The following is a 24,944-nucleotide window of genomic DNA, read 5'->3' on the forward strand; positions in this document are numbered from 1 at the left end:
CTTCCCCCTGTCCCTATACTTTTTGGTTTACATTGTTCCATACAAAGAATGCATTGAAAAAAAACATGTCAATATACAATTTTTTCAAACAATATCACAATAAATAACAATGGCAAATAAAATATGTTGAAAGACAAAGACATACATGTAGGCTTACCAAATTGTCAAATAGCAAAATAGTTTTTTTTAAATCTTTCTCAATCCTCACATGGTTTTTAATATTGTTAAAGATTTTTTTTTGCCAAACTTGTAATGTGGCGCACAAATTATGTAAGTTTTTCGAGTTTATATGAAAAAACCTAAAATGACATCAAAGATAATTCGTTCTTATTATTAAATATATAAGCACTATGGACATGAAAGCACATTTGAGATCTATATAACTTTCCAAACTTGGAAATATATACAACCATTTACAACTATTTACTTACAAGTTATCTCAGTTTTAACTATAAAGGGGAAATATCAACAGCTAGAACAGTATTTTATAGTCTGAAATAGATTTATTTATTAAAAATAACGTTATAAATAATTTCTAAACACAAACACTTTCAGAGGGTAAGAGAGACATTCGGAGGCCGTGGGAAAATCTTAGGAGTGACACAAATTCAAATAAACTTGTAATGTGGCGCAAAAATTATGTAAGTTTCTTGAGTTTATATATCTAAAAAAAATACATTAAAGATAATTCATTCTAATTATTAAATTTATAAGCATATGGACAATGAAACGCATACTCGCTAGGTTTTGGCAAACAATAACCTGCTCAGTAAGTTTTTGTGGGTTTATGGCAAGGTGGTTTCCTGTGGGTTTAAACACTTTTTTGTATTAAAGTATGTTAAAGTCTTTTACAATTTTGTGCTGATATGTTTCAGTAAAAAAAGTAATAGCCCCATGCAGTTTTAAGGGAAAAAAACACAATGTGCAGGAAAATCATCTTTATAACACAAACAAATATGAACATAAGAATTGTACACTTCATTATAAAATGAGGCATTTGTGGAAGATTGTATGGAAAAAACGATTAACCGCAGTGTTCCGCAGTGGGTCAATATATTTAGATCGCAGCTGCTGCAGAGAACTAGGTCACAGCTGTTGGAGGTACCTGAACCGCAGTGGCCGAGGGAACCTGGACTTCAGCATTTGGAGAGACCTTGACCGAATATGGTGGTGGGACCAGTAGTCCAGTACAGCAGCCATTTGAGAACACGACCGCAACCGCCAGGGGGACCTGGATGGCAGCCAGTGCCTAGACCTGATCTTGGCAGCTGGAGGGACCTGGAAAGCAGCAGGCGAGACCGGAAAAGCAGGGGCTGGAGTGACATCTACCACTGATGTTGCTTGTGTCCTTCTCTTCTTAAGGATCTTGAATGCGTATTGATCTGCAAAAGATAAACATGATATCACACACTATCAAAAGGGCGAGGCATTCTTCATACTTGTTAAATTGTAAGGTTTTTGTTTCACTTAACTATGAAATATTGCTGTAATGGTAATCTTGTTGCGATTATAATTAGAAATTTAAATCAATGCAAGTTTGTTTGCTTGTTGTTTTTGTTTGTTTATTTTTGCAATTTTTTAATCCTGTGATCACATGTGACTAAACTCTTATCATCAAAGAAATAGCGTTTTGTAGACAATACAGTTTGAAAATGAACTAAGATGCGTGGTCTCATTTGGCTGTCTGGACTGGCTGGAAGTGTGATGCATTTTAAATGCAATAACCTGTATAGTTTTACCTCTCAACAAATCCAGCTTTTCTTAGTCAAGCACAGCCCACTCTCCTGCTTCACTCTAGTTGGCCAACTGTTGAAGGGTAAAAACCTGGTGTTAAAGTCCATACATCAGTCAGTATCCCCCTGTTTCTTCCTTTTTTAGCAGGTGATAATGCACATTCTTTCCTTGGGGCAAGAGTTTTACCTTTAAAATCAAAATATAAAAGTTCTCATTGAAATATGAAGGAAAGAAGTCCATTCAGTAATGACCAGACTTAGCTATAAATAAAGTTTAAGATGACAATAACCATAAAACACAGCCATAATAATTCACTGTACACAACATTAACACTTTTTCATTTGTATATTTATCTATTTTTGTTTCAATTGGTGTTAGTTTTCCTTAAAATTACAATGCATTTACTTATCCTTATACCAGAGACAATACATAAACATGATAATGATCATAATTAATTCAATGAACTTAATTAAAAAAGGGATGCAGAAATAAAAATACAAACCTGTTACAACTGTTCTTCAGTATCCAGCCACTTTGGACCTCCTTTGATTTACTTCATTGTAGTAAATACACTTTGTTTTCATCACACAATACTTCATGCTGACAGTATTTCAAGACATTTGACACTACAAGTACAATTTAAAATCTTAATTTGCTAAATCATGTCTAAAAATGTAGCTCATTATCAGTTGCTGACACCTGCTTGTTTAAACAAATTTACTTCCTGTGTCCTAAACCAATCAAAAGTGGCTTGTTTTCAAAACAAAAACTATCAACCAATCAAAAGTATGCAGATGATATGCACCCCTTTGTTAGGCATTGCTGCATCACTGATAAGAGATTAGTGTTTATGATGCATATTTGATTTAATTGGGGGAGAGCTGATCTTTTATCTGTTGTGTCAGCTTGAGATATATCTACTGATAAAGGCAAATTTCAACACCAAAATATTTATGGAATAATACACATCACTGATAACAATTCTTCTCTTTGTGACCTTAAATTGAATATCATTACTGAGATATGACAATCTGTTTATTGTTTATGAAATCACAAATTACAATACATGCACATAACCCTTAGCATATTATATTTATTTGTGAATATTTCAATTTGACATACTGAAAGGTGTTAGAAAATTATAATTCTATTATAAATATTATTTTAATTGCCTTTAAAAAATGTGTTTAGTAGACAATGTGGTAGATATTAATTTTATTTGGGTTAAATATCAGTATAAGAAATTTGAGAAAATATAATTTAAATATTAAAAATATTGAAAGTGTCAAAAATATTATGTGGGCTTGCCAGAAGCCCACATAATATTTTTGACACGTTCAATATTTTTAATAAGTGACCCACAGCCTGATTTAGTTGAACTTGTGCTTTTTAAAGCTGTTAAGCATTGTTGTTAAACAATTTATTATGAATAGTATTATTTTCTTGATGTTTTCAAATAATCAATAAACATTTGATAATGTCATACATAACACTTGTATTTGTGTTGTTTTTGTAAATACTACAAAATTTTTACTACTAATATATAATGTATGAAAAGTATAAAATATGTTCAGACCCAGAAAAGATACACTTATTAATACACTTAAATACGCTTAAATTGAAAAGTCTTGGAAAATATATAGTTAAAAATACACTTCCATTGAAAAGACGCACTCAATCATATAAAAGTACAGAAAAAATACACTTGGCAATTCAAAAGATTATGAAAAAACGCGCTCTAATTTCGAAAAATACACTTTAATGCACTTAAGTGTACTTTTAAAACGAAAGACGCAGAAAAAATACACTTTTTTGGAGAAAGCGCAGAATAAATGCACTTCTTAAAGTGTATTTTGTTAAAAAGCGTATTTTATTTCGAGAAGGGTATTGTCATCACCTTGGCGTCGGCGTCGGCGTCTGCGTCGGCGTCCGGTTAAGTTTTGCGTTTAGGTCCACTTTTCTCAGAAAGTATCAATGCTATTGCATTCAAACTTGGTACACTTACTTACTATCATGAGGGGACTGGGCAGGCAAAGTTAGATAACTCTGGCGTGCATTTTGACTGAATTATGTGCCCTTTTTATACTTAGAAAATTGAAAATTTTGGTTAAGTTTTGCATTTAGGTCCACTTTTTTCAGAAAGTATCAATGCTATTGCATTCAAACTTGGTACACTTACTTACTATCATGAGGGGACTGGGCAGGCAAAGTTAGATAACTCTGGCGTGCATTTTGACAGAATTATGTGCCCTTTTTATACTTAGAAAATTGAAAATTTTGGTTAAGTTTTGTGTTAAGGTCCATTTTATTCCTTAAGTATCAAAGCTATTGCTTTCATACTTGCAACACTTACTAACTACCGTAAGGGGACTGTGCAGGCAAAGTTATGTAACTCTGACTGGCATTTGGACGGAATTATGGGCCCTTTATACTTAGAAAATTGAAAGTTTGGTTAAGTTTTGTGTTTTGGTCCACTTTACCCCTAAAGTATCATAGATATTGCTTTCATACTTGGAACACTCGCAAACTATCATAAGGGTACAGTAAAAGGAAAAGTTGCATAACTCTGGATGTCATTTTTACGGAATTATGGCCCTTTTTTGACTTAGTAACTTTGAATATATGGTTAAATTTTGTGTTTCGATCCACTTTACTTCTTAAGTATCAAGGCTATTGCTTTCAAACTTCAAATACTTTCATGCTATCATGAGGTTACTGTACCTGGCAAGTTGAATTTTACCTTGACCTTTGAATGACCTTGACTCTCAAGGTCAAATTATTAAATTTCTCTAAAATTGCCATAACTTCTTTATTTATGATTAGATTTGATTGATACTTTGACAAAACTACTCTTACCTGACATACCACAATAGACTCCACCCAAACCATCGCCCGTGCCCCCCCCCAACCCCCCCCCCCTATTTTTTTTTTTTTTTTTTTTTTTTTTTAAGATCATCTCACAAATGACCACCACACCCTCACACTATACCCCCCCCCCCCACCTCATCTTCTTATGCTTTTGCATCTTACCTTGTAATCTGATGTATTTGCTTATTCTGTATCTAAGCTGATCATTATCAGTGTTAATTTACAAAGCACTTGTTGTTAAAACAAAGATAAATATGGTATTGTAAAGCTCTTGAAAATGGGATATTTGTGTTTGCCAATTATGTTATTATTTTTTTTAAAGATGTTTTTACATTTCCTTTCAAAAATTGTTTGATACCTTATGAAAAAATTATTATCTCCTTTACTTTAATTGTTGTGTTCTTATTACCTTACAGATACTGAATCAGAACTATGTGAACGGCAATATCACAGCGTAAGAATGCTTCTCATCAATATGTTAAAATAATCTCAATATACAAATACATTTTTTGTTGACAATTTTTAAATCTCAGGTACCTATTTTACAGATTTTTTTTCATGATAAGAATGATCAGTTTTAATTAAAAAAAAGAATTTCAAATAAATAAATATAACAAAATAAATTCACAGGAACGCTAAGATGTGTAGAGAACAAAATAATGTATTAATTGGCAAATCATCTTGTTGCAGCACAATAGCATGGAACCTGATTGCGTCATATTATGACACTCTGCCTTACACACGAGAGGGACTGATGACAGCTGAAACACCTTGGAGTGGACACTATGTTGTGGAAAGTCCAATATGGATGACTGGTAAGTGCAGCCGTACCGGTATTTAAAAGGCGTATTACGACACTACCGGTAAGTAGTCTGATAGCTGCATAAACTCTGTAACCTATGATGTGGAGAGACCAATATAGATAACTGGTTATTTGAGCTATTTAACATGCATATTATGACTTGAGAGTGACTGATGACTGAAGCAAAGTGAAAATGGCTTTTGCAACCAGCATAAAACCAGAACAGCCTGCGAGTAACAGTTGTTCAGGTTTCATGCTGTTTGCTGCTCATCAGTATCTATGGGTTGGAAATGAAACTTTTTAAACTTGAATCTAGTAAGAAAGGTCTTTAATTAAATTTAACTTTCTAAGGGACTACAAATGTGTCAAAATATGTTTCTATAGTGGTAAAGGGCTAAGATGCATATCATGTGTTGAGAGTGATACAGCATGCAGTGAAAAGTCCAGTATAGAAGACTGGCCAGTGTATCTCTGTTATTGGTGTATGACAGCACAAGATGGCAAGGGACATGTTTTCACAGCAAACAAACAACAAACTAATTCACAAACAAGTCCTATCTGTGTCTGGTTATGTCCAATGTATGTAAATGACCATATTTGATAATTAATATTTATATCACTGATGTATGATTTAACGATGTGTCAATTATAACCAATGGCATTAATCTTGTGTGTGTACGTTACAGCCCACACCACCCAGTTCACAGAGATAGGGTGGAGCTACCTTCGTCATAGGTACGGAAGTGGTCATCTGGCAGGGGGCGGGAGCTACGTGTCACTGACCAGTCCTGACCGCAACCAACTGACTATTGTCTTGGAAACCATGGTAACCTACACTTAGAAAAAGTGTAATTTGTATAAAAGTATTAAGTAAGGAAGGGAAGGTTAACAAAACAACAACAACAACTTTTTTTAGCCAAATTTTAGGATTTTAATTCACTAGTGATCATAGAAAGTATATTTTTTCACTCGTGGCTGCGCCTATCGTGAAAATATTATTTTATATGATCACTCGTGAAATAAAATCAATATATCATCTAATCCAACAAAAATCCTATATTTATTCTTAAGTCTAAGTGGTTGGTGTATACGGGACCTAGTCATAAAGTAGTGATCAAAGGTTATTCCCATTCAAGGTTTTGTTGGTATTCCAGAGTCACGACCACTCCCAGTGTATCAGACCTCCACTGCCGGAATACAATGTCACCAAGCAAGATGTCTTCATGCAGCTGAAAGGGAACTTTGTAAGTGATATATTATTGTCAAAAGTGGCATTTATCTTAAGAACCTTCTTGATATCATTGTCTTTTTAATACTTCAACGTTTTCTTAAGATTATTTTGAGTGACATGTGTTTTTTGATGATGAGTTAAATGTTAGCATTAAAAAAAAATCCAGGTCAGCATTTGGTGATATGTGGTCAATATTTTGTGGCATATGTTTCAAGGTCAATATTTTTTGGCATGTGTTTCAATGCCAATATTTTTGTGACATGAGTTTTTAGTCCAAATTTTGTGGTAAATATTTTCAGGTAAGTATTTGAAGATATTGTTTCATGACCAATATTTTTGTGCCATATTTTTCAAGGCCAATATTGTTGTGGTTCTGAGAATTATTTGTGTAATCATAAAATTTCGTATTTAGAAAATGACGCATAAATAAGTAGATTTTCCAATATTTTTTTTAATACTTGTCTTCTATAAATCGCGGTAGGGAGAGTGGGTAACTTGGGAGTTGCTTGCAGGAGATGGGCAAAGTTAATCACATCCCGATAAACTGTCCATCGTTATGAGGTAATAGTAACCAGCCCTTCTAATTGCATGTCAATTAACTCCCTTGTTATGATTAGCGGACTGAATGAACTCTTTCAGTGCTGGAACCAAATATTTAAGGCCTTTGCAAACAGTTTGGATCCTGATCAGACGCCACAAAACGTGGCGTCTGATCAGGATCCAAACTGTTTGATTTTCTGATAGTATTCTTTAAAAAAAAATCAAAGAAAATGCTAATTTTAGAAATTCAGCAGAAGACATTTTAGAAGACAACAAATTTCCCAGCATGCAAAGGGTTAACAAGTGTTTGAAGTGATGTAGCCAAGGTCTAATTAATCTTATTCAATAACATAAACAGTTATGGCCAAACTGACAGGTGTTGATCAGTCATCGTCATCCTTTTATAGCGTTTATTGTCTTTGATCTGCCACATTTTGGCTGTTAAATCTGAAAAAATCCCTGAAAACCACAATACACACAATGGGAAAGTTGACAACAATTAGCGCTTATACTAACTATGCTACCTAAACGTTTCGTAGGATATGTCGTAGTTAGCACAGTATAATCTACTCCTCAACGTTAAATACTAGTGTCTGGAATAATCTAGATTGCAAGACAGACACAAGATGTAGACGTGGATGACGTTGGATATATATGTATTTCATGCCAACAGTAATTCAGTCATTTTTTTAACATCGGACATTATTATTCAAACCACAAAGTTTATTGTGTCAAGCGGTGTAGTGGCAAAATATACTAAAATTAATGTGTGGCAAATAATATTGGTTTCACAGTATATGTTTTATGGCTGATATCTTTGTGGCAAATTGTTCAAGGAAAATGTCTTTGTTGCATTTGTTTCCAGTTCAATATCTGTGGGGTATATGTTTCCAGTCTAATATTTTTGTGGAAAATGTTTCATATATAATATTTGTGGTATATATATCAGGACCAATATTTGAGGGGTTTATGTTTCAGGTCCAATATTTGTGTGGCATATTTTTCCATTCCAACATTTGTGGCTTATGTTTCCAGTCATATATTATTTGTTGCATATGTTTTTAGTCCAATTTTTTTTGCGAATGTTTCCGGGCCAAAATTTGTGTGGCAAATGTTTCCAGGCCAATATTTTTGTGGCATATGTTTCCAGTCCAATATGTTCGTGTTTTATGTTTCCAGTTCAACATTTTATTAAAATATATTTGTAGGAAAGTAACGTAATTACTCTAAGTTTTCGGACATTTTAAGTTTTTGGACACCCACTTTTTAGCCAAAATAATTATTTTTCGTGACTCAAAATTTTCGGACATACTGGTTTTCGTCCATATTTAATGACATCTAACACCCGCGTTGTGCTAAAACCCTAACATTTGTTAAGGTTTTGAACATTGGCTCTAAAATCAAAGTGCTTCCACCTAGCGCTGGCCCAAAATATCTTTGAGCCACCCAGATCTAGGGGGGTCCCCCCCCCCCCAAAATAAAAATTTTGGATCCTAGATTGTCTGTGGTGCGTTTTGGGCCTATTGCCAACCAGTTTTCGTTTCAAATAACAATATATACTATAGATTTTTCATATTTCGACGACAAGTACATGTCACATATCATAATATACATCACATCACAAATTTCATAGTAATAGAGATATGAGTGTGATCTGAAAATAATTAAAAAAAAATACATAGTCAAACTGCATATATACATATAGTTAGACTATAGCATTTCAAAGTAATTTCATATTAAAATTCCTCTCATCTTCAAAATCTTACCTTTAGACTTTGCATGTTTCGTCACCAAGTCTTTTTTAGCTCATCTATTTTTTGAAAAAAAAATATGAGCTATTGTCATCACCTTGGCGTCGGCGTCGGCGTCTGCGTCGGCGTCCGGTTAAGTTTTGCGTTTAGGTCCACTTTTCTCAGAAAGTATCAATGCTATTGCATTCAAACTTGGTACACTTACTTACTATCATGAGGGGACTGGGCAGGCAAAGTTAGATAACTCTGGCGTGCATTTTGACTGAATTATGTGCCCTTTTTATACTTAGAAAATTGAAAATTTTGGTTAAGTTTTGCGTTTAGGTCCACTTTTTTCAGAAAGTATCAATGCTATTGCATTCAAACTTGGTACACTTACTTACTATCATGAGGGGACTGGGCAGGCAAAGTTAGATAACTCTGGCGTGCATTTTGACAGAATTATGTGCCCTTTTTATACTTAGAAAATTGAAAATTTTGGTTAAGTTTTGTGTTAAGGTCCATTTTATTCCTTAAGTATCAAAGCTATTGCTTTCATACTTGCAACACTTACTAACTACCGTAAGGGGACTGTGCAGGCAAAGTTATGTAACTCTGACTGGCATTTGGACGGAATTATGGGCCCTTTATACTTAGAAAATTGAAAGTTTGGTTAAGTTTTGTGTTTTGGTCCACTTTACCCCTAAAGTATCATAGATATTGCTTTCATACTTGGAACACTCGCAAACTATCATAAGGGTACAGTAAAAGGAAAAGTTGCATAACTCTGGATGTCATTTTTACGGAATTATGGCCCTTTTTTGACTTAGTAACTTTGAATATATGGTTAAATTTTGTGTTTCGATCCACTTTACTTCTTAAGTATCAAGGCTATTGCTTTCAAACTTCAAATACTTTCATGCTATCATGAGGTTACTGTACCTGGCAAGTTGAATTTTACCTTGACCTTTGAATGACCTTGACTCTCAAGGTCAAATTATTAAATTTCTCTAAAATTGCCATAACTTCTTTATTTATGATTAGATTTGATTGATACTTTGACAAAACTACTCTTACCTGACATACCACAATAGACTCCACCCAAACCATCGCCCGTGCCCCCCCCCCCCCCAACCCCCCCCCCCTATTTTTTTTTTTTTTTTTTTTTTTTTTTTTTAAGATCATCTCACAAATGACCACCACACCCTCACACTATACCCCCCCCACCTCACCCCCCCCCCAATTTTTTTTATGAAACGGTTAAAAACACAAATATTTATTTTTATTATTTTATGTTTGAAATACCGTCCAACCATCGCACCCAAGAATCCCCCCCTCCACCCCCCCACCCCCCCCCCCACCCCCGATTTTTTTTTTTCCTTTTTTTCGCATTTTTGGAAGAAAATGTAATAAATGTCCACACCCCCACACAATGCACCGCTCTTCACTCCACCCCTCCCTCCTTTGTGATTGAAAATGAGAGTCCCTTCACCTTTAAAAAGAAAATAGATGAGCGGTCTGCACCCGCAAGGCGGTGCTCTTGTTTAGGATATTGCAACCTACAGTGAACGTGTTGGAATTCTGCACCTTAATGCATAGGTTTGATTTAGATTCATTCTCAAAGCAAAGCCATTTATTATCAACTTTCCATGACTCTTGGAATGCTCTAGTTTTTTGTGTTTTAATTTTTTTGTTTGTTTGTTCAGACTCATTTTAGTCCAAACGACGCTTTAAGGTTAAAGAAGCCATGTTAGCGACTGTGCGGACAAAGTGGTTACCTCCATTTATATTGTAGACGACATGAATTACTCTTCCTATGTGTTACAAATTCGTAACTTTAATTAAGCTTTAATTGCAATTAAACGGCGCGTGTTTTTCACGTATTCCTTTGATTAAAATACGCCGCTTTTAGTGAGCATAGTGTGTGAGTTAAACGATCAAATTAATTAATTATCACCTTTTCATTTCAATCGAAAATCGGCAGAAAGTTGTAACATCAACGACATAGAACTAATTATTTAATTATCACTCTTTAATTTAGGTCGATAGTCAGCTTGGAAATAATTAATTTATTGTCACGCTTATTTTCATTTTTAATCTTATAATACGACATTTGCGACCGGCCGCTATTTTGTTTGCAGACGACAATATTAACTGTGTATTCAAAGCTCCACCCATTTTTACGTTTCATTCAACAATGTCATTTCATATGTAAGCGAGCTCAGTTTTGATTGGCCAGCTACCATGTGCACTTCAAAAACAATAAGGTCAAGCCATGTCTCGATACAGGTGCAGACCGGTTTTCGTTCACTGTTCAAATTGCGAATACTTTCATTGAAACAAAGAGAAAAATATAGAAAACCAGTTTCGGGTTAAAATGGCGGCTGTTTTCAATGAAATTTTACGAGATTTTAGCATTTTTTGCAAATCGGATTTTTCTTGAGCCAAATTCTCAATATTTTCGCAAATGGCTCAAGTGGCGAACAACAGCGCGAGCCCTGAACTTTGAAACTTCATATTTAGCTGCACCTTGAGGAGTTCTACATGCCACGCCCATTTTTGGGTCACTAGGTCAAAGATCAAGGTCACTGACCTTTAAAAAAAAAAATCTGACAAGCTTTCATTTATTAAAAACTACATCCGCAGCCGAGCGGTGCTCTTGTTTCATATAAGACATTGGATTATGTTAATATGTCACTAAGCAACCATTTTGCAAATATAAAATTCTGACGTTTGGATTACCATAATTCAAATTCACATGGGGTCCCATTATAAAACTTCCAACTTTCAAAGCATTTTTCATGCCTTTCCTATGTATCAAATTTTGCAAGTCAGGTATCACTTTAAACATAAATCCTTCCTCTTCTAATAATTGCAGTTGAAAATATGCCGTCTCTAAGCTTCTAAGAAAGTGAAATTCGTCCAAATGCAAGCAGCCTTGGAAAACAGAGTATAGAGTAAAACATAATGATTTAGTGAAATGTAACCTGAAGCAGGTACGTTACTTGCATCTCATGGTCTCTTGTTGCATGCCCTCTTTCTATTCAGGTCAGACATAGCGATCATCGCTGATGCCAGGTTACCTAGCAACGCCTCTGCAGCAGAGGGGTATTTCCTGGCCGCAAGGGTCAACCAGGGGGGTTGCTGGGTGTACCAGGCCAATATTTTTGTGGCATATGTTTCCAGTCCAATATGTTCGTGTTTTATGTTTCCAGTTCAACATTTTATTAAAATATATTTGCAGGAAAGTACCGTAATTACTCTAAGTTTTCGGACATTCTAAGTTTTTGGACACCCAGTTTTTAACCAAAATAATTATTTTTCGTGACTCTAAATTTTCGGACATACTGGTTTTCGTCCATATTTAATGACTCCAATTTTTTGGACAGTATATTTTACAGCGCTATATTACTAGATTTTGCCCTGTTTTTGCTTATCTGGGACCCTCCAATCATGGAGATTTACAAGGTAATAAAACCTCGCATAGAATGCTCCGAGGGCAATGGACCATAACAATTGCATTATTGGGTAGATTACCATGTAATCCAATAATGGAAACTATGGTTTCACCCAACAGCATTTGAAATGATATCGTATTCAGGAAGCAGTATGGTTGTTTTTATAACGATTTTATATACCATTTCAGGTAAGAGATTGCACATAAGTGAAGTTGTATTTTATTTAAAGCAGAGAAAGGAAGGTAAAACACAATAAAACTATTGCACATTTATTAATTGGTTTTATTTCAATATCATAATTGAAAAACAAACATATATGTTTCTAAATTTTCGGACACTCGTACTTTTTGAATATTTTTCGTATCTAAATTTTCGGACACGAAAACAATATTTATTTTTAAGTGTCCAAAAACTTTGAGTTTTAGGACAATATTTTGTGTGGCGTATGTTTCCATCTGTGGGATTTTTTCCAGTCCATTATTCGTGGCATATGTTTCCAGTTCAATATTTGTGGCATATGTATCTAATCCAATAAATGTCGCATACGTTTCCAGGCCAATATTTTTGTGGCATTGTTTTTTTTCGAGTCCTATAATTTAGGCAGTTGTTTCCAATCCAATATTTGTGGCAAATGTTTTTAAGCCAATATTTTGGTGGCATATGCTTTCAGTCCAATATTTGTGGCATATGTTTTAAGTTCAATTTTTGTTGAATATGTTTTCAGCCCAATATTTGTGGCATATGTTTCCAGTACAATATTTGTGGCATATGTTTCCAGTCCAATATTTGTGCCATATGTTTTTGGGCCATTTTTTTTGTGGTGTTTGTTTGCAGTCCAATATTTTTGTGGTGTTTGTTTGCAGTCCAATATTTTTGTGGCATATGCGTCTTATCTAATATTTTTATGCCCTTGGATCGAATGATCGGGGGTATATTGTCTGTTATTGTATGTGTCTGTTATTGTATGTGTCTGTCTGTCACAAACTTTAACCTTGGTTAAACTTTTGCAATTACTTTTGCAATATTGAAGATAGCAACTTTATATTTGGCATGCATGTGTTTCTCATGGGGCTGCAAATTTTCAGTGGTGAAAGGTCAAGGTCAACCTTCGAGGTCAAAGGTAAAAAAATAAATCAAAGCGGCGCAGGAGGGGGCATTGTGTTTCTGACAAACACATCTCTTGTTGTCATATGTTTCCAGTGCAATATTTGTGGCATATATTTTCATGCCAATATATGGCATATATTTCTAGGCCAATGTTTATTGCATATGTTTCTTTGCCAATATTTGTGGCATATGTTTAAATGACAATATTTTTTGGGCATTTATTTCAAGACCAATATTTGTGTGGCATTTATTTCCACGCCAATATTTGTGTGGCATCTATTTCCAGGCAAATATCAGCTCTCTACAAGTCTGGAGGTCAGCACTAAAATTTGGGGACGCTTCATCAGAATTCTTTCAGAATCATGGGGAAATCAAGGTGTATAGTTTGTTTAACCGTATCTTTGTTGAAGACATGTACTGAAAAGATATGTCTGCTCTCTGTTTATATTTTACTGTTTCTAGTTTTTATTCATTTAAATAAAAAATAAAATTATTTTGCAGCAGTACAACAATGTTCTTGGATAGTTAATAAAAGTATAAATTGACCTTTTGAGATAATATGTACAAGATCAGTCTATTTGACATGTTTCATAGGACTAGTTTAATCCTGTTTTTGAGCCTTTCTTTTGGGGGTATTTTGTAACCATGTATAGTGTCACTTAGCTGAGGGCTCGTTAAGGGGGCCCGTATAAGAATAGAAAAATACAATAACAATTCATAACGATAATGTGGAACATGTATGGCAAGGCATGTGTTCGTATATATGCTAAAATATAAGGAGAGCATATGCCCTCGAGGGTCAGTTTTGGCCGCCAACAAAATTAATCAGCCATTCTTGTATTCCTCATGCTAGGTTGTTGATGGTCGAGTGAAACTGCAGCTGAACGTCGATGAGTTGGTTACCTTGACCACAGTTACCACGGGCAACAAGGGGTCACACCCTGACCCGCCTCCTGACACAGAGTTCCCACTTCCATACAAGGAGGACTTTGAAAGTGAGGGGCAAACGTTAACATGATTTGTATGATCCATGTCATGCAAAAATGGGTCTTATGCTGCCAGATTAGCTCTACACCAGCCTGCGCAGGCTGCAAAGTCTTGCTTTGAGCTGCCCTGTTCTTTTATGAGATCAAGTAATCTTGCATGAGTTTATAGAAGACAGTGTAGCTCCAAATCAAATTGCGCAGTAGAGCAGGCTGGTCTGGAGCTACGCTGTCCTCATATGGCATAAGACCCATTTAGCATGATCCTGGGAATAGGATTAAAATGTTCTTGATTCATATAAGGCTCTGTAATTAAGTGTGTGGTAATATATAAAGACATTTTTTGTGTAAAAATTAAATTTTTATTGTACAAGCATGTATTCTGCCTTTTACCAAATTAGCAAGGGGCCACAACTTGAATGTCTTTCTTTCCGCAATGTTTCATTCAATTAAAGCTTTAATATGACAAAAAGTAACAGAGTTTTACCACAGCAATTCACATTAAGCAAAACAAACTTGTGAGGCAGTGTAAACCATTTTCTGGAAAACTGCTTCGAAAATGTCTTAAAGGCCTAGGTTCTGGAAATTCAGTAAGTCCTGCTAAACAGAGTACCCTGTAATTTTGATATTCTCGGTGAAAACTTTATGGTCAAACTGACTGAAATGTAATAGAAGAACATACATACCAAATGATTGCAATACTATGTCAGGATAGTTGGTACAGAACCCTAAGGGCTTGGTTTGCCAAACAGTGTAGCTGTGTTAATTGTGATGTAAAATAATGTTTGAGCATAAAGACACTGTGAGTTGCGTTTATATTGTTTAAATGTTTATATTTGTAAACATTTCAGAAATAATGATCTTCTTTTTATTCCATATTGGTTGTAGTAATACAAATACAATAAAGTTTTTATCATGCAAGTACCTACATACATATTGAGTATAATTAATGTGCATAAAGTATTGTCCCAGATTAGCCTGTGCACTTTAGACAGGCTAATCAGAGATGACACTTTTTACTTAAACTGGATGTACGCTACAAAGAGAATTCTTTTATAGAAACATTGAATAAAAGCAGAAAATGTCGGGCTAATCTGAGACCACACTTTATGCACATGCATTAAACCCTATTTTCGCAGAGCCAGGATCATATAACGCATTTTTTTTAACAGTTTGAACTCTACCTCCCTGTTGTTACAGACTATGTAGAGGACATGGAGCCATACAACTTTGCCCAGCAGACAGGAGTGTTTGAGGTGCACTCAGACGGTAACCATGGTAACATGATGCGCCAGATGGTGCTGCAGATCCCCATCTACTGGTGCAGTGCAGAGAAACTGAACCTTGCTATCACTATGATAGGCAGTGAGACTTGGTGAGTTTGTGTAAAACGTTTTTTTAAGATAGATCGCATCGGAAGCCTTAGGCTCATTGAAACGCTGTCTAGTCTGTTTCCTGGGAAGAACCAGTCATTGGTGTCTTTTGGGGGATCTCAAGAACCCTTCCACATTGGGATTGAGCCTGCGACCAACCAGTCGAAGGCAGACACCTCATCTTTTATTTTTAGCTTGGCTGTTTTCGGAGAAAACCCGAGGTATTGCCGTAGCCAGCTCGTCTTGTTGTCCGCCGTCTAACGTCCGCCGTCCACGTTGTGCTAAAACCCTAACATTTGTTAAGGTTTTGAACATTGGCTCTAAAATCAAAGTGCTTCCACCTACAACTTTGAAACTTCATATATAGCTGCACCTTGAGGAGTTCTACATGCCACGCTCATTTTTAGGTCACTAGGTCAAAGATCAAGGTCACTGACCTCTAAAAAAATCAATAAAAAAATCTGACAAGCTTTCATTTATTAAAAACTACATCCGCAGCCGAGTGGTGCTCTTGTTTCATATAAGACATTGGATTATGTTAATTTGTCACTTAGCAACCATTCTGCAAATATAAAATTCTGACGTTTGGATTACCATGATTCAAATTCACATGGGGTCCCATTATAAAACTTTCAACTTTCAAAGCATTTTTCATGCCTGTCCTATGTATCAAATTTTGCAAGTCAGGTATCACTTTAAACATAAATCCTTCCTCTTCTAATAATTGCAGTTGAAAATATGCCGTCTCTAAGCTTTTAAGATAGTGAAATTCGTCCAAATGCAAGCACCCTTGGAAAACAGACCATAGAGTAAAACATAATGATTTAGTGTAATGTAACCTGAAGCAGGTATGTTACTTGCATCTCATGGTCTCTTGTTGCATGCTCTCTGTCCATTCAGGTCAGACATAGCGATCATCGTTGATGCCAGGTTACCTAGCAACACCTCTGCAGCAGAGGGGTATTTCCTGGCCGCAAGGGTCAACCAGGGGGGTTGCTGGGTGTACCAGTCCAGGGGCGTGTTCATATTCGTGGATCCGGTGCGGGAGATGTTTGCTGTTTACGGCAGCATTGGTGAGATACAGGCTGGCGCATTGTTGTCTGTAGAGTGGTTGACTCTTTATGATGAAACATAGATGTTAAAACGTTACAGATTTATAAAAGTTGAATATAAAATCAGGGCATTAAAATGCAAACAAAAAACATAACAACGCCTACACAATAAGACTGACTGCTAATTTTTGCCATGTAACTGAACTTTGTTTTTATTTTAATAATATTTAGTTTTGTTATTTTTGTTTTGCAGATAAGACGGTTTTCCTGGCGGAAGGAAGCACAGGTACCATGACATCTCATGGATGGAACACACTGTCACTCAGTCTGAAGGTACAATTAAACTGAACTTTTTTATATCATACTGACATATGTCTAAATTCCGGATATGTTGCAGTGGACATTAAATTTCAACTCAACTCCTTTTTTTAGCTCACCTGAGCGATAGCTCGGGGTGAGCTATTGTGATCACTCACCGTCCGGCGTCCGTCCGTCCGTCCGTCTGTCTGTCTGTCTGTAAACAATTTGTAAACATCTTCTTCTACTAAACCATTGAGCCAATTTCAACTAAATTTCATGTGGAGCATCCCTAGGTCATGGGACAAAAGAATTGTTAAAAAAAATTTGATCACATAATCAAGATGGCCCCCATGACCATATATGGTAAAAACCTTAAAAAATCTTCTTGTCAGAAACCGCTCATCAGATTTTCAAAAAATTTCACAGGGATGACCTTTGAAGGCTCCCCTGAAAAAGTTGTTCAAAGAAATTTGATTCGTCAAAAAACATGGCCGCAGGAGCTCGTTGAACTTTGCATGTTTATTCGTTTTTGCCTATTTTGTGAAAACTTTCAAAAATCTTCCACATTTTTTGTCCAATCCTTTCCAAATTTGCACAGTGTCTTTATATCAATGCATTATTGGTCCATGAAGTACAGAATTACCTCCCCTTGAATTGAGAAAATGGTGTTTATGCAATAAAGTCCAAATTTTTCATCCAATTCTTTCCAAACTTGTAAGGATTTAGCATGGTTCAAACAAGGAAACAACTACGGTTTATGCATGTTCTTTTTATTACAGATTTGCCTCCCTTTAATTCATTCAAAATCTCATTTTACAGCAGAGATTCCAAATCTGTCCTGTAAATGAGCCCCATATTTACTGCCAGTGCTAGGTTACCTTTTCCCATTTGATCATTCTTCTGCTACTGCTACTGCTACTACTACTACTACTACTACTACTACTACTACTACTACTACTACTACTACTACTACTACTACTTCTACTACTACTACTACTACTACTACTTCTACTACTACTACCACTACTACTTCTACTACTACTAATACTACTACTACTACTACTACTACTACAACTACTATTACTACTACTACTACTACTACTACTACTACTACTACTACTACTACTACTACTACTACTACTACTACTACACCACCACCACCACCACCACCACCACCACCACCACCACCACCACCACCACCATTCACAGTGACAAAAACCGTATTCACACAATGGCTGCTACTACAACGTATAGCCCATATAGGGGGGCATGCATGTTTTACAAACAGCCCTTGTTTCTATGGGATTTTAACCACAACTGTTCATGTTTATCTCCGACACATATTTTTAGGTCACCTGTCATGAAGTGACACGGTGAGCTTATGTGATCGTGTGATGTCCGGCGTCCGTTGTGCGTTCCTGCGTGTGTCCGTGCGTCAACAATTTGTTTGTGTAGACAGTAGAGGTCACAGTTTGCATCCAATCTTGATGAAATTTGGTCAAAAGGTTTATCTTGATGAAATCCAGTTTGGGATTGTATTTGGGTCATCTGGGGTCAAAAACAAGGTCACTAGGTAAAATAATAGAACAACCTTCTGTAGACAATAGAGGTCACAGTTTTCATCCAATCTTTATGAAATTTGGAAAGAATGTTTATCTTGATGAAATCTGGGTTGGGATTTTATTTGGGTCATCTGGGGTCAAAAACTAGGTCACTAGGTCAAATAATAGAAAAACCTTGTGTAGACATTAGAGATAACAGTTTTCATCCAACCTTTATGAAATTTGGTCAGAATTCTTGATGAAATCTGGGTGGGATTGTATTTGGGTCATCTGGGGTAAAAATCTAGGTCAAATAAATAGAAAAACCTTGTGTTGACAATAGAGGTCACAGTTTTCATCCAATATTTATGAACTGTGGTCAGAATGTTTATCTTGATGAAATCTGGATTGGGATTGTATTTGGGTCATCTAGAGTCAGGAACTAGGTCACTAGGTCAAATCATAGAAAAACATTGTGTAGACAATAGAGGTCATAGTTTTCATCTGATCTTAATGAGTCAGGTGAGCGATTCAGGGCCATCATGGCCCTCTTGTTATCAGATGAAAACTCAAATAATGGGTTATATGGGCAGGTTTTTTTTTTTGTCACAACAATTGTTTTACATATCTTTTGCAGAGATTTTTTGCCCTATTGCGAAAAATGTGCGCAAAAACCCTGAAATTTGGAAAATGTGCATAGTGATGTCTTCATATCGGGAAATTGGTGTATTTGATCATCTCTCCCAAATACTTTAAAATTGATATCTATGTGTTTTTAAGTTGTAAATATTATATTTATTTAGGTTAAAGCAATGGAGCTTCATAAGGAAACTAACAAAATGTTGCATTTTATTTGTTTATATATTATTTTGAAACCTTCAATTGGGCATTTTTTGACAGCAATTGGAAAATTTGTAGTGTTTTCCTGATTAGAAAAGTGCCGATTTCCGGTACTATATAAAGAAGGAAAAAAATTGCTGTTATGGATATGAGCCATGCTATGAGCTTTTCAGGCTTAATGCACATGCAGTTTGCATAGGCTAATCAGGAACACTGCCTAGACTGGATTTTCGTTTAGAAGGGACTTCCTTTAAATGAAAAACATAAATGCCAATAAAAGCATCCCTCATTAACTGTGCAAACTGCATAGGTGAATATGGAACGATACTTTATGAACATTAATTATGCCCTGTATTCGAAGAGCTCAGCTCATATCTGTTAAAAAAAAATTACATAATAAAAAACTTTACACCCCTTTTGTCTTTTCTGTTTGCAGTCCACCTGGGCGAACGGTTCAGTGAATGGTCGTATGTTGTTCAACGTTACAGTTCCAGAAGAGACGTCTAATGGTTTTGTTGGTTTGGGAACAACGTCTTGGGGATATGCAGACTTTGACAACATCTACATCGACAATCCAGGGTCACACTTGTAGATGTTTGATATGAATAGGCTTAAGTAGGGTTCTAAAGAGCTGCATTCTTGGAAAACGGGACTTAATACGTATGTGTAAAGTGCCGTCAGAGAAAACCAGTGCAGTCTGCACAGGCTTACCAGGGACAAAACTCTCCGCATAGACTTGATTTTCTTCTAAAAGGGACTTTCTTTGAATGAAAAAAAGACGGACGTGCGGAAAGCGTTGTCCCTGATTAGGCTAATCTGGGATGATACTTTATGCACATGCATTAAACCCTTTTTTCCTGTGAACAGGGCTCAAACAATCTGGGTGTACATTAATATGTTGCCACACAAGATAACAGCTAGTCTTACCGGGTACATGAATATGAAAAGAAAGCATTAAAGAAATCTTGCCAGTGTCTTGTATGGTTATTCCAATAGATTGAGGATACGGATTAAAGTACATCGTAAAAATATATAATTATTCTATATCCAATAAATTCATCCAATCGGCATTCTTCATATGTACCACGAGACCGTACAATATATTCCGGTATTGGATCCAAAAAGTCTGTATTTTTTCCATATTGGACAGTTGAGTACAAGTGCACTAAGCAATTGTTTTATAACGATATAAGCCGTTACCGAGAAAAAAGTATCAGAATGTACAATAATCAATTCACACAGGCGCTTGTCTTGAAAAACAAAAACAAAGCAAAAACTTGAAAATAGCACAGATGCAATCAAAGCATTTTAAAATCAAAACTATAATGAAAATGACACAAAGAGCTGAAGAAAGGGATATAGAATAAAAAGCTTATTAGACGTTTAAACTGTACAATACGTGATATATTTGGACTCGCATACACTTTGAAGTCATATTGGACTCGCCTAACGGCTCGTCCAATATGACGTCAAACTGTGTGCTCGTCCAAATATATCTTCGTATTGTACAGTGAAACGTCTAATAACCGGTATTAATATAAGCCGCACTCTGTGAAAAGGGGATTTAATGCATGTGTGTAAAGTGTTGTCCTAGAATAGCCTGTGCAGTCCGCACAAGCTAATCAGGGACGACACTTTCTGCCTAAACTTGATTTTTGCTGAAAGACATGAAAAATATCATAAAAGCGGAAAGTGATGTCCCTAATCTGTGACGACACTTTACGCACATGTATTAAACCCCCTTTCCACAGAGCATGGCCCATATATGACTACTTAACATGGTACTTAATGAAAAAAATGTTATAGAAGGGCTACCTATTCAATGCACCAAGATGGTTTAAACCTGAGCATGGCCTAGTAAAATAAAGTTTGTATTTCAATTGCAAAATTATTTGTTTGATAATTAGCAAATTTTCAACTCTACCTCTCTGATATACATGTATGGTTATTTCACAGGAGCATGAATTCTCGTTCATCCTTACTACAAATCCTTGTTAAGGATTATTTTGTATGTGCAATCTATTTTTTCTAGAATTGATTTCTGGTGTCTACTGCCCACCATCTGTTGTCATGATAATTCAACTTATTTTGTCTTGTTAAATTACATATCTTCGAATAATACATAGCTGTAATATATTTTAAAGCCACATTAATACTAAAAAGCAACAAACATTTGGTAAAATATTTTTTTTAATAAAATTAACCCATAGAAAAAGTGTTCCTTATAGCAATAGCCAAAATTTCAATGATAGATGTGGTATGGTAACATAGATTTAACGAGATACAAAATGGTCCTTTTTAGTTTTTGTGTCACAATATATTCCATGAGAATTTCCCGTGACAATATCTGAACATTTACAAGCAAATGCGAGATTCGTTTCATGCAGCGTCGGAAGCATGATGTAGTTCTAATGAGCTGCCCGAAGCCAATCTTGCATTCACTTGTAAATGTTCGGATATTGTCGCTGGAAATTCACATGGAATATATTGTCGTTGATATTGAGTATTTATGTGGCTTTTATACTCAGAAATGTACAATGCAAATGATGTTACGTAATGATCATTGAACATGCATTTTGAATAAATGCACATGCAATGCCAGAGTATTTTATAAATGTTATTAACTATTTTCTTTATTTAATGTTTCATACAATTTTTATTTTGAAGCTTCATATACATGTATAGTAGATCGCTGTTATTTTGATTACTGGTTATACGATTTTCTCATAACTTCTAAGTTTTCTTTTCTAAGTTTTCTTTTGGTCCCAATTTTTTCCTTCTTAATATATTGTTAAATTTGTTAAATTCTTATTCCTTCTTTTATTATCACTATTTTGAAACCAATCATCGGGCCTTATCTTGGGTTTTATTCTTATTTATCAATTTATATTTGGAAGCACTATTATGCAAGTTCACAGTTTATTTTTTAACCTCTAGTTCCTAACACTTGTTATTTTGTACCTATTGATTTCACAAGTAAGTTTATTCATGTAAGCATGGCACAGAATTGTGCTTACCAGTTTGCGCACACACAAAATGCTGACAAAATATTTATAGGTGTATGAGAACAAACCGAACGAATATCATTTAAAATAATGAAATAAAATTAAAATAACATAGTATAAATTCAAACTTATTTGTATTTTTTGGACATTTTAAATGTTCATTCACATTGTGTAGTTGATGCCTTGGCATATTCAGCAGTCAAACACGAGTCGCATTCTGAGAAAACTGGGCATAATGCATTTGCGTAACGTGTCGTCCCAGATTAGCCTTTGCAGTCCACACAGGCTAATCAGGGACGACACTTTCCGCCTAAATTGGATTTTTGATTAGAAGATACTTCATTTTAACGAAAAATGTCATAAAGCGGAAAGTGTCGTCCCTGATAAGCTAATCTGGGATGACACTTTACGCACATGCATTATGCCCAGTTTTCTCAGAACACGACTCATTTTGCTTTTCATTGCACAGAGAGCACATAAACAGCAACAGAGGATCTCGTTATCTGCGATGAAATTATTTATTTATTAAAAGTTCCTATCCAGTGGTAAATGCTCTTGTGCTCAATTTATTGTGTTGTTAAACTTATTGTACATTTATTGTTATGAGATAAAAATGCATGGCATTATATATTTTTGTTTTTTGTTTATTTCTTTTCCCGTTTATTTATACTCAAGTTTTGTAACATTATTGATGTCAGTATTATCTTTTGTATAAAATAGATCAATGAATATTGCTCATACTATATTTTGGTAATAAAGTTTCTTACATCAATGCCTTTCTTGCTATTATTTTCATGCCAAAAACTTACTGCAAACGTCACCCAGTGGAAAGTGTGTACTGTGAAAAACCAAGTTACACTTAAGCGTTAGGATATAGCTTTCCAGACTGTTATTGTATCATTCATCTGTAAATGTATGGCTCACCTGAGCACAACACGCCCATCTTCATGTTTGATAATCATCCATCTGTCAATGTTTAGCTTACCTGAGCAAACATGCCCATCTTGATGTTGGATTATCATTCATCTGTAAATGTATGGCTCACCTGAGCAAACATGCCCATCTTGATGTTTGATTAACATTCATCTGTAAATGTATGGCTCACCTGAGCACAACATGCATCTTGATGTTTGATTATCATTCATCTGCCAATGTATGGCTCACCTGAGCACAACATGCATCTTGATGTTTGATTATCATTCATCTGTCAATGTATGGCTCACCTGAGCACAACATGCATCTTGATGTTTGATTATCATTCATCTGTCAATGTATGGCTCACCTGAGCACAACATGCATCTTGGTGTTTGATTATCATTCATCTGTCAATGTATGGCTCACCTGAGCACATGCCCATCTTAATGTTTGATTATCATTCATCTGTCAATGTATGGCTCACCTGAGCACAATATGCCCATATTGATGTTTAATCATCATTCATCTGTCAATGTATGGCTCACCTGAGCACAACATGCTCATCTTGATGTTTGATTATAACACATCTGTCAATGTATGGATCACCTGAGCCTAACATGCCCATCATGATGGTTGATTATCAACCATCTGCCAATGTATGGATCACCTGAGCACAACATGCTCACCTTTATGTTTGATTATCACTCATCTGTCAAGGCATGGATCACCTGAGCACAACACGCATCTTGATGTTTGATTATCACTCATCTGTCAATGTTTAGCTCACCTGAGCACAACATGCCCATCTTGATGTTTGATTATCACTCATCTATCAATGTATGACTCACCTGAACACAACATGCCCATCTTAATGTTTGATTATCATTCATCTGTCAATGTATGGCTCACCTGAGCACAACATGCATCTTGATGTTTGATTATCATTCATTTGTCAATGTATGGCTCACCGGAGTTCAACATGCCCATCTTGATTATCACTCATCTGTCATACATTTTTGGAAGTTTTTTTTTTATTCTCCTCTATTCCATTTACCCTTTGAAAAGGTTTCTGAACTGTGTTCAAATGTTAACATTCATATGATGTATTATCATACAGCAGCATCAGCTACTCAGATTGGACTAAGGTCAAACTAAAAAGGTTAAACAACCAAAACTTGATCTGTTTCCTGTCCGATCTTTATCTTGTATGCCTTTCAAACGAATTTAATAATACATGCCTCAAATGTTCAGCTAATTTTAACCATGTGCATACCAACTGACACAAGCAAATCACACAAATGCAGAAAGGTCAAATAAAGATATTGTGGGCAACCCAATAAAATAAGTAACCTTCAATTTCCTGATGTTAAATAGTGCTCAGTCGTAGTCAGTATTGATAAATAATTAAGATGGTATTTGACACAATTAACAAATGTACGAAAAAAATACCAAATTCTTACTGAAA

The 24,944-nt window shown here is 35.4% G+C and overlaps 1 protein-coding gene and 1 long non-coding RNA gene across 2 annotated transcripts in view; one reads left to right on the forward strand and one right to left on the reverse strand.

Annotated features, from left to right (window-relative positions):
* The window catches only part of LOC127842249 (galactocerebrosidase-like), a 41,137-nt gene extending 20,001 nt beyond the window's left edge, over positions 1-21,136 (forward strand). Inside the window, exons 13-18 of the mRNA XM_052371671.1 lie at positions 13,757-13,846; positions 14,324-14,465; positions 15,654-15,828; positions 16,727-16,899; positions 17,132-17,211; positions 19,996-21,136. Coding sequence (XP_052227631.1) covers positions 13,757-13,846; positions 14,324-14,465; positions 15,654-15,828; positions 16,727-16,899; positions 17,132-17,211; positions 19,996-20,151 — 816 coding nt within the window. The 3' untranslated portion in view covers positions 20,152-21,136. The remainder of the gene's footprint in view (positions 1-13,756; positions 13,847-14,323; positions 14,466-15,653; positions 15,829-16,726; positions 16,900-17,131; positions 17,212-19,995) is intronic.
* Positions 924-2,749, reverse strand: LOC127842260 (uncharacterized). Its single transcript, XR_008031527.1, has 3 exons — positions 2,237-2,749; positions 1,740-1,920; positions 924-1,382 (listed from the first exon to the last, which is right to left on the reverse strand). It is a non-coding gene; the product is annotated as an uncharacterized LOC127842260 (long non-coding RNA).
* Positions 21,137-24,944: the final 3,808 nt, after the last annotated feature.

This window comes from Dreissena polymorpha, chromosome 8 (assembly GCF_020536995.1).
Source record: "Dreissena polymorpha isolate Duluth1 chromosome 8, UMN_Dpol_1.0, whole genome shotgun sequence".
Classification (NCBI taxonomy): domain Eukaryota; kingdom Metazoa; phylum Mollusca; class Bivalvia; order Myida; family Dreissenidae; genus Dreissena; species Dreissena polymorpha.